General features: G+C 43.4%; 1 protein-coding gene across 1 annotated transcript in view; it reads left to right on the forward strand.

Moving 5' to 3' along the window:
* The window catches only part of bahcc1b (BAH domain and coiled-coil containing 1b), a 64,473-nt gene that overhangs the window by 34,468 nt on the left and 15,874 nt on the right, over nt 1-14,131 (forward strand). The window contains 6 exon segments of the mRNA XM_042507340.2: nt 1,539-1,729; nt 2,956-3,340; nt 4,790-5,716; nt 9,056-9,222; nt 10,612-10,748; nt 11,038-11,142. Coding sequence (XP_042363274.2) covers nt 1,539-1,729; nt 2,956-3,340; nt 4,790-5,716; nt 9,056-9,222; nt 10,612-10,748; nt 11,038-11,142 — 1,912 coding nt within the window.

A 14,131-nucleotide genomic window follows, 5' to 3' on the forward strand; every position in this document is an offset into this window, starting at 1 on the left:
TACATCGCTGTCTACCCGTACTTACTGCCCACTACCTCCCTCCCTCCCTCTCTCCGTTTGTACCATCGGAGCTGCTGCCATTTCTCTCCCAGAGTTTTAGTATCATTGGCTAATCATAATATAATGCTCAACTAAGTCCCTCTGTCAGTGGGACCGTGTTTTATGGCTTCGTTAATGGGAGCAGCTATTCCATTGCCCCCCTCTGCATGTGCCCAGCATTATGCAAACCATTTTAACTCTCATCTTATTTCTTTCGTGGTGGAGCACTGGACTTTGTGTGTGTGTGTGTGTGTGTGTGTGTGTGTGTGTGTGTGTGCGCGCACGTGCATTTGGACATCTAAAGTTTGCATGTCTGGAACAACATAAGACACTGCTCAGTGTTAAGGGTTGTGCTGTACATCTCTGCCATTGCTAGAGAGAGAAAAGAGTGTGTGTGCCTTTGTATGTGAATATGGGTGTGTGTGTGTGTGTGCGCGCACGCGCATCAATGCTGCTTTGCAAACAGGCTGTGAAATTTAATTATCTCCCGCCTCCCTTGCCTCGCTCCGTGGGAGTTCCTGCAGAGAGGGGAAGTGCATCCACTGAACCCTTCCCCTGGGAAACATTAGCCCACTCAGGCTAATCTCACAGAACAAAGGTTCCCAGCGACAAGGCAGCCAAGGAGGGATGTGTTGTATGTGCATGGGTGTGCGTGTATGTATGTGTGTGTGTGTGTGTGTGTATGTGTCTGAATTTATGTGTGCCCAGGGTGGGACTTTGGAGAAAATGTGTGTTTCCCTGAATAGAGAAACACCACCATTGGAAATAGAAAGAGTTAAAGGAGGTGAATGGAGGATGTGAAGCATGCATTCATTGATTATGTCAGAGGCTAACATCTCATAAAGGTCACAGTTTGTACATCTTTAGTGAAGGTGGCCGAGCTACTCTGCGATCCCACATATTCAAAAGAGTAGTACAAGAGTCCATTGACACAATTTCTCCTTGTGACTTTCCTGCGACACAGCAGACATGAAAATATTTCTGTACTTACTATTTCTCTTTTATTATTTATTCAAAAAGTTTGACTTTAGAAATGTCCCACTTTTTCATTTTTTACCAATTTTCTATGATTCAAATTAAAAAAGATTTTTTTGTTTAGTTTAATTTTATGTGCACAAAAATGTATGTGTTGAAAGGACAGAAAATAAAATTAAAAGGTTTAAACACTGTGGCGAAGAGGTTAGATGCCAAAAATTCCTTATGGAAATACCTCCCATATTAGATAACAATAAGACAAAAAACGTTTGCATTTATACAGTAAAATGCATAACAAATGAATCAATGAAGCCCTATGAGTCTTTGTAAATAAGAGTCCTTTTCGAATGTCTTTAAATAACTATAATGTCGAGATTGATTGTAGTGATGCAAGAAGTTGTTCCAAAAAGATGGTCTTCTGTATTTCAATGAATAATGATCAAGGGAAGTCCAACAATACAGAAGATAAAAGTCCTCAGAGTATCTTGTCCCATCTGTCTCTTTTTCTCTGTTTCCTACTCCAGACGTTCTGGAGCAGTCAGGACTGTGGCCCCCTGTGTACGGAGGCAGAGGCCCTCCCTCTCACCTCCAGCATCACCCCGTCTACTCCCGCTCCTCATTCCTACGGCAACAGGAGCTGTACGCCCTGCAGCATCAGCACCAACAGCAGCAGCAACGAGCCATGGAGCACATGCAGCGCCACTCTTTGGGACAGGTAAAACTAATACTGATATAACCCACCCAACATGTGTGGAGATGTTACACTGTAGTTGAAATTTGTGAAACACTGGTAACTTATTGTGAAACTGTGTGAAAATGAGAATAAGGAAGTGTGGTAATACTGTAAACTTGTGCAAATGCACTTCATCTTCCTCCCTTGAGTAGTCAGGAGTAAGAAACAACACCGCCTATCATTTGTTTAGAGATCTCTCAGCACAGATTTCTCAACACATAGAGAAAAAGCATATGCAATGTCGCAGTCAGCAATAGTTATTCAAACCAGTGAGTTCCTCCTTTTGTTGGTATTGAGGCTTCACTGATAAAGAGGCGTTAGTGTGGTGCTTTTGCACTTTCACATTGCCAGATCATTTGGCAATCAAACCGTGTGGCTTCTTTTCTTAAGGCTTTTTTGTCAGGATTTTTTTTGTATTTCTGTTTGTGTTTAACCCTTTGAAACTTGAGCAAATTGGTTTGATTTTAAAAAGAAAAATGGGAAAAGGCAATCAGCAACTTGGCATGAAATTTCTGGGTAATTGCAAAAAAAAGTTAAAGGTGACAAGAAAATCGCCTCAAAACTAGCTAAAAAAAGACAGAGAGAATCTTTAAAAAATATCAGATAACTAAGGAAAAACACTTGAAAAACAATATTTAGAATTATCAGAAATTAATACTATTATTTAGAATTATTTTATTTTAGCACATTTTCAGGTCACTTCCTGATTTTTTTATTTTTTCGGTCAATTAGTTTCAGGTGATTTTTCTTTTAACTTTTAGCGATTTCGCTCTAATTTTTGGGTAGTTTCTTAAGTTGCTCATTGGCTGCTGTTTTTGAAATAAATCAAGCTAATTTGCTCACGTTTGAAAGGGTTACCTTTGTCCTATTTATTTTGAGCAAGTTTTTAGATCAAAAACTGGGCTGAAAGGGCGTCTTGTGGCTCAGTGGATGAAGCAGGTGCCCCATTTATGAAGGCAGTGTCCTTGGCGCAGCAGCCGTAGGTTCAACTCTAGCTCACGGCCCTTTGCTGCATGTCGTCACTTCTCTCTCCCCCTTTCACGCTGTCACTCTGTCCTATCCAATAAAGGCAAAAATATTTTAAAAATCTTTAAAAAAAAAAGGTTGAATCACAATAGCTGGAATGTTTGAATTAATATGAAATATTATATGTTTTTACAAACATTTAGAGGATTATTTCATTCATAAGGCATTATTTTTTTCCACAGAGAAAACATGAGGAGCAAGCCATTACTATAGAGGACTCTCCTCACGAATCCCCCACCTCCAGAACTCCATCCTCTTCATCTTCTACTTCGTCCACCACCTCCTCTCATGTGGCCAAACCCTTCTCGCACACCCCTCCTCCACCCAAGACGCCCACGCCGTCTCCGGGGATGTGTCCCAGCAGCCGTCAGTCGCCCTGCTACCACTCCCCGTCCAGGAGACCACACCCGCCGAACCCTCTAACTCCTGCGCCAAGCCCGGCTGCAGCAGCACCTCGATCGCCGGCACTCAGCCCCGCTCCCTCGCATCTCTCTAAGGGCCTGGAGAGGGGCAGTGACAGAGGAGAGGGACAGCCACCTCAGGACTACCCACAATCCTTAGAGCCAGGTGAGTGTGTAAATTGGTTAATGAATGCAATGTCTTAATTTAAAGAAGAACTGAAGGAAACAAAGGCACAGAGATAGACTGACATAGTGTGAGAGAAAAAAAAAGAGAGGGATAGAGATGGAGGGTGCTTCTGCAGAAATGAAGCACTGGTCTTTGAAGCGTGGTATTCTTTTGATTTTGCAGAAATTGTTTGAAGCATGGCTGATCCCTTGCTCTGTGTGTCCTTGAGTGTGTGTGTGTGTGTGTGTGCGCGCGCGCAATTTTTTTCTGTGAAAGCTAAAGAGGGACAGCGGGCAGGTCAGCCATTAAGGTCAGAGAAAGCATATGGGCACTCAGTGTGTGTATGTGTGACCTGCCAGCGTGCACGCATGTGTGTGTCTGAGCTTGCATGTGTGTCACAAGAGGAAGGTCAGTGAAAATCTTCAGACAGGCCCTCCTTATCCTTCAGGGGTCCTTGAGAAGTACAGGCGGAAGGATACGCATTCATCTGGCTGTGTTGTCAGGGGGCGGAGGGATACCATCAATAATAGGAGCGCAGGGGTGACAGGGCCGGTGCTGCAATCACAGGAAAACGGCAGGGTGTCATCAATATCCCACATAGATCTATACACTTTCACACTCCTACACACACATGCAGTACATATAATATACACCACACACATGAGCACACACACTCCCTGTGTTTTCTGCACCCTGCTGTCAGTGTATTATGCCAACTGTAATCACGTGCTTCATCCTGTCTGCCTGAACAGAAAGGCAATGAATTTATAAGGGAAAGGGCCTGACTGTGATTTTCTATTTTCTCTAGATGCTTGTAAATGAATTTTATGTACAGTTTGCAGTGATGGACAAAGTACACAACTCTATTACTTGAGTCAAAGTATACATACTCCTGGTCAAATATTACTCTAATACAACTGAAATTTGCTGTGTCCAGCTATTTACTTGAGGTTAAGTGCTCTTGCTTTTAAAAATACTCAAGCATTCAAAGTATCTCTTACAAAATCCCAATGCATTGCTGTATATTGTCACAATGCATTTACAGAACATAATGACTAAAACATCTGACTGAATGCACCGACTTGCTTGTAAAACCTGTAGAATGAAAAGCTCGAATATGCTGCAAAGCCTACAGGAATCCCCATAAAAACACAAACAGACACGCTTTCTTCTTCTGTGATGCCCAATCTGAGTAGTACATGTGTGAGGTTGAGGAACGGGAACACCATTTCATCAAACAAACCACTTACAGAACTGCATAATCATGTTTATAGACTTACATTTTAAAAAAGAAAAAATAAATCAACAGCTGACTTTAAAGAAAATGTAACAAATAACAAAGAGTCAAAATAATAAGTTTCCAAAAAAATAATACTTAGGTATAGTACAGATGCTCAAAAGCTGTTCTTGACCTATTTGACTTTTATTTTGTCCTCTTCTGCTGTCCAGATCTGCCACCTGTTTACTCCTACCCTCCGATCACCATGGGTTACAAGGCTGGGCCCTCACCTCCTGAAGCTCGACTGGCCGAACAAGCCACAGCGGAGGCGGAGCCGGCAGAGCCCGACTCCAAGTCCCTCCCGCATCCGTGCCACATCCAGTCTCTCACCGAAGAAGAGGAGAGGAGGGACGATGAGGATGGCAGGGACTGTGAAGCGGTGGAATCCCAGAGTGGAGTTGCAGAGGAAGAGAAGGAGGGAAGGAGGGTGGAAGCAAAAGGATGCTCCGAGCCCGAGAGCGAGATTTCTGGATTGCCGCCATGCCCTTCCCCAACTCCAGTCCCAGATCCAGCCTGCACGGCCACAGCCACAGGCAAAACCCTAAAAGTAGAGCTCTCTCCAGGTTGCCCGGGCCAGAAGGCCAGCCTGGAGGAGTCCCAACTATCCAAAGAGCAGGAGGATGATAAGGAGCATGGAAAAGAAGACATGGAGAAGGACGCGGGAGAGAAGATGGGATCTGAACCAGCAGAATGTACTGTCTCTGTGTTTGGAGAGGAGGAGAAAGAGGAGGTGGAGGACGATGGAGGCAAAGACAGAGAGAATGTAGAGGTGGTTGAGGATGAAGAGGAAGAGAAGGGGAGTTCAGACGAGGACTTGGTGGAACTAAAGTGTAACTCTCCTGCTCCTTCCCCGTCCTCTGACTCTGTCCTCCTTTCCGCGACGAGCTCGGCAGCCCAGCTCCAAGGGGCCTACATGTGGAGCCTGGAGCTCCTGATCGCTGCGGCTCTTTGTGCCACCAGAGATGCCTTGTACCCACCTGTACCTGCCGTCCAGGCCCCAAGCCCTCCACCACACCACGGTATGGAGATTCTGGGAGAGCTTGCAGAGCTGGAGATCCAGCAGAGGAGCAGGGAGAGCAAAGAGAAAGACACTGAGGGTGAGTTCATTTTTCTTTTCTTCTGCTGCAGCATCAAAACCTTACTGTCGTATCTGCCTTTTTTTGGCCACTTTGAAGACCTTTAAAAGGTTATGAAGTGCCTGTGAAATGAACCAAAAAAAATTTAAGAATGCCCCAAATGATTAGGGCTGTACCCGACTCTAGTTTGAAAAAGGCTCAACAACATTCATGTGATAGAGTTGACAAGCTTACGGCGCTAACAACAGATTGGAAATGTACAACAACATTTTTCGCCGATACAAGATATCATACTAAAGACTATGTTGTATTAACTTGCTGTGAGCTGTAAATTCGCCACTTCTTCACCTTATGGTGCATTCTCTCTCTCACTCTGTGCTGCTGCCTGCATGTCCATAGCTGCAAAAGAGTAGCATGAAAGTCAAGAGCATTCACTTAGGAGAAAAATCTGGGGACCAAAACGTCCTCAGAAGTACACTGCACAGCACACTGAGTAGCAAATAAAAACCCCAAAAAACAAAAAATAATGACAGCTTGACTTGAAGCAATATTAGTTGACCTGAGTGGTCTCTGACTTTCAAGGGGCAGCCCGACTAATAATGAAGTGTTTTTAATATAATCTGTGTACAATTTACATCATATTGTTGCAGTAAAAGGAACCAAAATTCCCCTGAAAATCAGATCAAGGAAAAAAAAACCCACTTTTCTCTTGACTACACAAACACACACACTTACAGTGAACCAAAAAAGGGGTCTGCGAGATGTGTGCAACCCAGATGTGGAGACTCAACTCAGAACTCACACACGCAGACACACACACACACACACACACACACACACACTTCCCACTAACTGTCCTGCTTCCTTCCTCAACTCGGACTCTCTGTTCTTGTCCATGGACCATATTTTCCCCTTTGGGAGTATGTGTGTTTGTGTGTGTGTGGAGGGGACACAGAGATGGACAAACGAGCTCAGCTTCAGACACAAGCCAGGACACACACACACACTCACACACGCTCTGCCCAGTGTGTCCCCCAGGCTCTGGCGTCTTGCTTTGCTAATTAGACCCTTTCCTTTAAAACACTTCTCCTGTAAGCGCTCCTATTTTCCTCTCGTTCCTCAGAGAGAAAGTGTTTTTATTTATGCCAGCATCTGTGTGTGTATGTTTGCCCGCATTTGTGTGTGTGCGCGCACGGCGGTGTGTGTGTGTGTGTGTAAGCTGTTAAGTAATCCCAGATGAATCCCTGCTCTCCTCCATCAGAGTCTATGTGTCTCTCCACCAGGCTGCCTGCTCCCTGCCTGCACCTCCTCCCCCTGCCTCTTTGTTATTTTTTCCCCCTCACCTGCTTCTTCTTCTTTCCTGCTTTTATTAAACCAATGTAATCTTGTGTGTAAATCCTGCCTCTGCAAGCCTTGTCGACAGAATTAATAAGTGTAAAAATCATAAGTCGCTCTGTAGCTGTCTGTGCACAAGAGCAAGCGTTGTGTGTGTGTGCATTTGTTTACATGTGCGTGCACGTGCTTAGCATGTGTAATAGGTGTGAAATCAATAAGTCCTGTCGTGGCGTGGAAAACGTTCTCCAAATTGCAACACATTTATTTAAAAACCTGCTCCGTCCTCGCCGCATGGAATGTTATTAATACCGCTCGTGGCGTTTTTTGTCATCCTGAATGTGTTTGGGAGATGAAACCGATCCCAGACAGATGCATTTATGCCGCTCCTTGACGCGGAAGGATATCTCAGCCATTCACTGGAGATCGCAATTACAGATTAAGGAATCAAGAGATACTTTCCCCTCCAGTATAAATTAGCACCATTACTTCTATTTACACATAGTCAGAGGAGCTGTTTGTGTCATAGTTTCCTTTATTCCTTCACGTTTCCTTTATATTGAAATTTCAGCTCAATAAACTTCCTTAATGGCCCCTAATGATGCCTGGGCCCATATCAACTGTAATGGTTTTTAATTTTCCTCCACTGTTTTTGTTTTTCCCCTTGAAATCCCCTGTGCCGCCTCTTATTACACCCGTCACTCCCTTTAGGGACACAGTATGGTGTTATTACTGTGCAAAGATGTGTGTGTGAGTGTGTGGTATACTGTGGGCGGAAGGTATCTATCGATTGTGGCCATCCTCCAGGATACTAAACTAGGAGCGGTGATGTCAGTGGTGATGTCATCCTGTCAGGGTAATCGGAGCGTGCCATTGGCTCAGAGGTCTGACAGATGAGATGGCATTGACCTCTGCGAGCTGGGACAGGACAAAGCCGCCTCTCTCAACTCCTTCCCGCTCGCTCTGTCTCTCTGAGGAGTTACCTGTCGTTCACACATCCCATGTCGTTTTAAAAAAAGCTTGCTTCACTGATGAAGACTCCATCCTCCCTTCCTGCCCTCCTCTTTTTCATCTGTTCACCACATTTCAGTCTCCATCTAGTGCTCACACATACAGGTTTTAATAACGTCAGATGTCAGTGAATAGGCCTTGCAGCTCCAGTGCACAGGCTGAGAGTGATCCTCCTCCTCTCCTCTCCTCTCCTCTCCTCTCCTTTCGTCTTCTCCCGTCTTCTCCTGTCCTCTCCTCTCCTCTCCTTTCCTCTCCTCTCCTTCCCTTTCCTCCCCTCTCCTCCCCTCTCCTCTCCACTCCTCTCCTCTCCTCTCCTCTCCTCGAAAGGGGAAATTGGATTCTGTCCATGTCCATAATGAGGAGATGTAGGAGAATAAATAGATAGCTCAATAAACACTTTGCCTCTTATTGCTTCTCCTCCCCTTTACTCCCCATCCCCTCCCTCCCTTCTTCTCCCTGCTCTGCACTCCTCCTCCTCCTCTTCTCTCCTACCCGTCGTTCTCCTTCTCTCCAATTCTCCCTCACAGACTCATGCAGTTTGCCCATGTCTGCGCAGCTCAGCGAAAATGTTGTAGGTGCACGTGTGTGTGTTCAGAATGAGTGTTTTTTATTTGCATACGTTTTTTTGTGTGTGTGTGTGTGTGTGTGTGTGTGTGTGTGTGTGTGTGTCTTTACGTGTGTGTGTGTGTGTGTGTGTGTGTGTGCAGCATCTCATGAATATTCTGTTTCATCTGCTGGTGCTGTGACAATGACAGAGTTAATGACAGTGACAGATGTAGAGATCGCTCTCTGCCGCTCCCCCTCGTGTATGTGTGTGCGTGTGTCGTTTGTGTGTACGATTAAGCAGGAACACCAGTGTACATCAAATAAACTACACAGCTAATATCATAAATATCACCACTTTTCAAGGCATGGTTTCATCGTTCCAGAAATAAATCCGCACAACATGTTTTATAACGCTGCGTCAGCCGGCGTGTGATGTACCAATCTGAACCGAAACGATCCGTCTCCGTGCAGGTGAGGACATGCTGACCTTTGACCTCCACAGTCTGGCGACGTTGGCGGCTGCCCGTGCCCTGGAGATGGGGGGAGGGGTTGCGGACGTGGGGGCGGACCAGCAGTGTCCAATCAGGAAGAGGCTCAACCTGCGCAGGAAGTGCAGCTGGACGCCTCGCCACGAGCCGGTGAGGCTTTACTTAATGTGTATTTTGTGATTATGCATGCAAACATGAATCATTCATGCTGAAAATGTGCGGAAGTGTTGAACAATGGACACACATTTGTGTTTTTTACTGCGCTTAAAAAAAAAAACCTGTTAAAACCCAAACATAATATAAAAAAATGTATGTGATACTTTTATTCCAAGCAACTGAATGACTAATAAATTAGCCCAAAGCACAGACTGGTTTGCACTAGTTCATCAACCACTGTACTTTTTGCCTGTAGTGTATGCTGCTTTGTGTTTATGTCAGAAGGATATTGTTTCCTCAGTGGTAATGAAATAACCGTTGTAGCATTTAAGTGAAATGTGAAAATATCTTATTTTATTTATAGATAGATAGCATATCTGTGAAACTATTTTTCACAGCAGGTGCATACAGATCACAGACAGGTTAGACAGACAGAATGCGCATCACAAAAACATAAGACATACAAAAATGGATTGGTATGCGACACACCACAGACTGAAATTCCTTAACAAAAAGGGCGGTCACTTATTAAGAGCTCATATGAAAATCTCTTAATGATGGTTATATTTTGCAATTATTATGCAGAAATTTAAAGGTGAACATTTTCACAAAATTTTCTTTAACTAGCCAGAAACATTTAGTGAAATTGATGAAATGTTAGGGGCAAAGCTGTAGGATGGATCAACATTTTCTTTTTATTTTAGTAATTAAAGCCGGCTACAGATATACTTGATGCTATTTCATGAATCTGCATATTCCTAATAACCTTAAAATAATTAAAGGTTCTCTTTACTTTTATTAATGCTTGTTACCAAGGGTTGAGAACCAAAAAACTTCACAAAAAATGTGAATGAAAATATACTTAATTTTTTTTTAAAAAGTAAGTGCACATGCTCTTTTTGGCCCCAAATTATTTAGTGTGTTTTGTGTTATGTCTTTTTGTTTTTGATCAATAACTCTGGATTTGTTTAGAATTACAGGTCTCCTTTTTGCAGTAGAAAGAGCTCATAAGGAGCTTTCATTAGATATATATAATGCATTTTTGCCAAAAAATGTCACCTATGTTCCTCTGGTTTTCACCCCTCCTATATTGTTCGCTATATTTTATTTCCCAGAGATCCTTGCCTTTAAGCATGAATGGATAAACTGCTTTAGCTGAACTTCTAGTTGCAGGAAAATCCATCCAGTTGTCGAGCTGCCCAAACACAAGCTGGCTACTGCACATATCCAGTGACTGTTGAACTCAGTTTGTGTTCAGCATTGAAATTCCCCTGCTTTCTGTGTGTGTCTCTGTGTGCATGTATGTGTATTGGTGTGTGTGTGTGTGTGTGTGTGTGTGTGTGTGTGTGTGTGTGTGTGTGTGTGTGTGTGTGTGTGTGTCAGGTGTGCCCAGTGAAGGGCTCCATGGAGACGATGGGAGGGGAGGAGCTGGCCATGCGTGTCCAACTGGCTGAGCTACAGCGCCGCTACAAAGAGAAACAGAGAGAACTGGCCAAGCTACAGAGGAAACACGACCACCAGTGAGCAGAAACAACACACACACACACACACACACACACACACACACACACACACACACACACACACTTCTTTTTGTCTCGATTGAGTCGTGCATTCCAACATTCACAATTCTGCTGTCATGCGGCATCCTCCTGATTTATCAGGACTTTCTGCCTGCTCATACCTAATGCAGTTTGACCTGTAGCCGATACAAGTTTCCTCCTGATTTCTCCTGCTGTCCGGATTGTATCTTTGATCTCTCTCCCTCTCTCGCTCTCCTCCTCCTTCCTCTTGTCTTCGTCTATGCAGGAAAGAGGAGACGTCTCGAAGCCCTGCCCGCCGGGGGCCCGGCCGCCCCCGCAAGCGCAAGTCCACCCCCGGCCCAGCTGCTGCAGAGAGCTCCAAAAGGCTCAGGTCAGTCCTCTGATATTGCGTCAGTATAATCAGTGTGATTGGCAAGCCCAGCTCATTCATCCTGATTTCTGTTTGTGTTTTTAGTGAAAGGCACGGTTGATTTTCAAGAAGTTCTTCTTCAGCTGAAATGATTCAAATGCTCTATAGCTGATGATTTGCTTGATTGGGCACTGGAAGGAGCTGCTTGCACACGCATGCGCATGCGTGCACACACACACACGCATATACACAATGGGTTGTATGATGGGAGCTGTATGTCGGGTGTGATTTTAAATGAGAGAAGGTAATGTGGATGAGGCCTTCATTAATCATCATTAATCACTTTTAATCATATTTATCACTTGCATTGATTATGTCCTGATTCCCGGTGAACCTCAAGCATACATTAATACAGCCGGACAAAGTCCCGATGTACAGTTATTACAGTGATAAACGACTAGACACCGCACCCACCCGCTGCATCGCACACAACCACACAATATTTAACACCTTTGACGTGCACACTTTCATGCTGACACACATTCTTACGCATTCACACAAGCCAGAAACACACACTCACACGCAGCCAGCGTTCAACACTCGTAATGATAAATGTGTTTTCTCATGCTGCCCCACCTCTGTTAGCATGTGCACCCCTCGCCTTGATAAAATGATTAGAGAAACTGAGGGTTTGTCACGGTTACCATGATTAGAAAGTGCTAATGAAAATGACAATGAAAGGCTTTAGTCATACATGCTGGTGCAACACACACGCACACACGCACACACTCAGAAGTTGTTTAATTAGTAGCGCTGGTCGCTACGTGCCTGAGCAGCGTTTCTGTTGTTATTAACAAGCGATGTATCATTTGTTTACGCTTTCATCTTCTCGAGAGAGTTGTGGGTTGAAATGAAACAGCAAGAGAGTGAGACATAGAGAGGAATAGTAGCATTTCCAAACACAGCAGATGATCCCTCTTGATACACAATATATTGCCAGAAGTATGTGGACACACGAGCATCTATATGTGCTTGTTGAAGATGTTACAAAACCACAAGCATTACATGGAGGGGTTTACTTCCATTCAGCTACAGGGTCATTTGTGAGATCAGACAGCTCTATCGAGCAAAATTGGGATTGTGCTTGAAACAAACTAGTATGTCAATCGAATTGGATTCAGCTCTTTAACACAAATTTTAAACTATTTGTTCCTTTTTCCCATATCAATTTAGAGTTTGAACAGGGTTTAGTGGGACATGTGGGGTAACAGTGATGTTCACGTAATAGAGTAAATGAGTTAAAATAAAAGTTAAAAATAAGTTAGCTCTCCAAGCTAATGCGAACAAACTATTGGAAGCATGCAACAACATTGTTTGCCGACATTTCATATCAAACAAAAGCCAGAAACTGTATTGTATTGTATTGAGTTGTTTTGAGATACAAATTTTTTAGCAGAAGGCAGAAGGTAGCTTTATCTTTAAGTCTGACCGGGCAAAGCCTCTCTGTCTCGGCAGCTGGCTCCATCTTAGTCAGCCTCACCCAGGGTCTAGATCAGCAGCTACCTGTACCTGAGAGAAGCGGGAAAGCGAGGAGCGCTCACTTTGCAGCAAAATCTGGGGACCAAAACTTCCCTAGAACTAGACTGCACACAACAGCACCAAAAAGACGACTGTTCTGCACTGACTGATAATTTAAATCTTCTACTGTAAGGGGCAGCTCTAGTGTCAGAAGTGTTTATAGCTGTTAAAGCCACACTTGAAGGTGAGGTGAAAAGCCTGCCATCATTGAAGGGGCCAAGACATGACAATCATTCTAGAAATCCTTTAGAAAGAGACAATTCACATGAAAAGTGGTGGCAATAGTTGCGTAAAAGAGAGCTCAAAGGAGAAGTTTAATTCTGGCTTACCTTCTCACTTTTGCTCATCTGGCTGTGTGTAGTGGGCGTGATTGTCAAATTGTCTGTTTTAGAAAGTTACAAAAATTAACAAATACTGCTCTTGCATTTCCGGCACTAGAAAGGTGCTAGGGAGTTGGTTTCAGCTGCTGTTCAGTGATCTTAAAAGCACTTCGTTTCTAAGCCTGATGCCTTGAGGCCTGTGTTGGGGTCAGTTCTCTGTGCAAGTAAGGCAAGTTTTTCAACAACAAAATTTGGAAAATATGCCCTTCATGAATTTGGCTTTGTGCACAGGGGCATTGTGATCTAAGAAATAGTAGTTGTTGGAAGTACATTATTGTTTAACTCTTTGAAACCTGGATTTACTTTGCTTATCTCGTGCCGCGTTCAAATGCCTTTCACTAGTATTTAAATTGAGCAAATTAGTTTGATTTCTTTTGAAACCATGGGAAAAAAGGCAATGAAACTTGGTGAGAAATGTCCTGCGAATTGTATTACTAGATTTAGAAAATTATTAAAGCTAGGCAAAAATGTCCAGAAAAATTGTATTTATAATTATCATAATTATATATTGAAAATGTTACAGAATTAATAATAATTTTTAAAAATAATTATCTTGTTTTGTTTGGGTTTTTTTCTTTTTTGTGATTATTTTCAGGTAATTTTCTTGCAACCTTTTTATTAATTTCTTGCTAAATTTTGCTCATTGCCCTCTTCCAATGTTTTTGAAAGAAATCAAGCCAGTTTGCTCAAAATGGCATTGAATGTTGTAGTATTAAGATTTCCTTTAATTGTAACTAAGGGCCCTGTAGCCCAAACCATCAAAAACAATGCATTCATTATTTGTCCATATACTCAAGTACTAAGAGTTAAAAGTTCAGAGGGTTCAGAGGTAACCGGTCAAGAAGGTTTGGGGCTGAAATAGACAGATGTGGTTTGGATGGATGGACAGATAGATCTTTAAGTTTTTTTTAGATACTTTTTAAAATAGATAGGTGTTTTTTTTTCCTCTCCTCTCCTCTCCTCTCCTCTCCTCTCCTCCTCTCCCGGGAGCGGAGGTGCTGAGAGCCAAACCTTTCCTCTGTGGGAATATAGGATTCACCTGCCTCAGACAC

The sequence above is a fragment of the Plectropomus leopardus genome, chromosome 19 (genome assembly GCF_026936395.1).
Source record: "Plectropomus leopardus strain MGB_pleo_1.0 chromosome 19, ASM2693639v1, whole genome shotgun sequence".
NCBI classification, from domain to species: Eukaryota; Metazoa; Chordata; class Actinopteri; order Perciformes; family Serranidae; genus Plectropomus; species Plectropomus leopardus.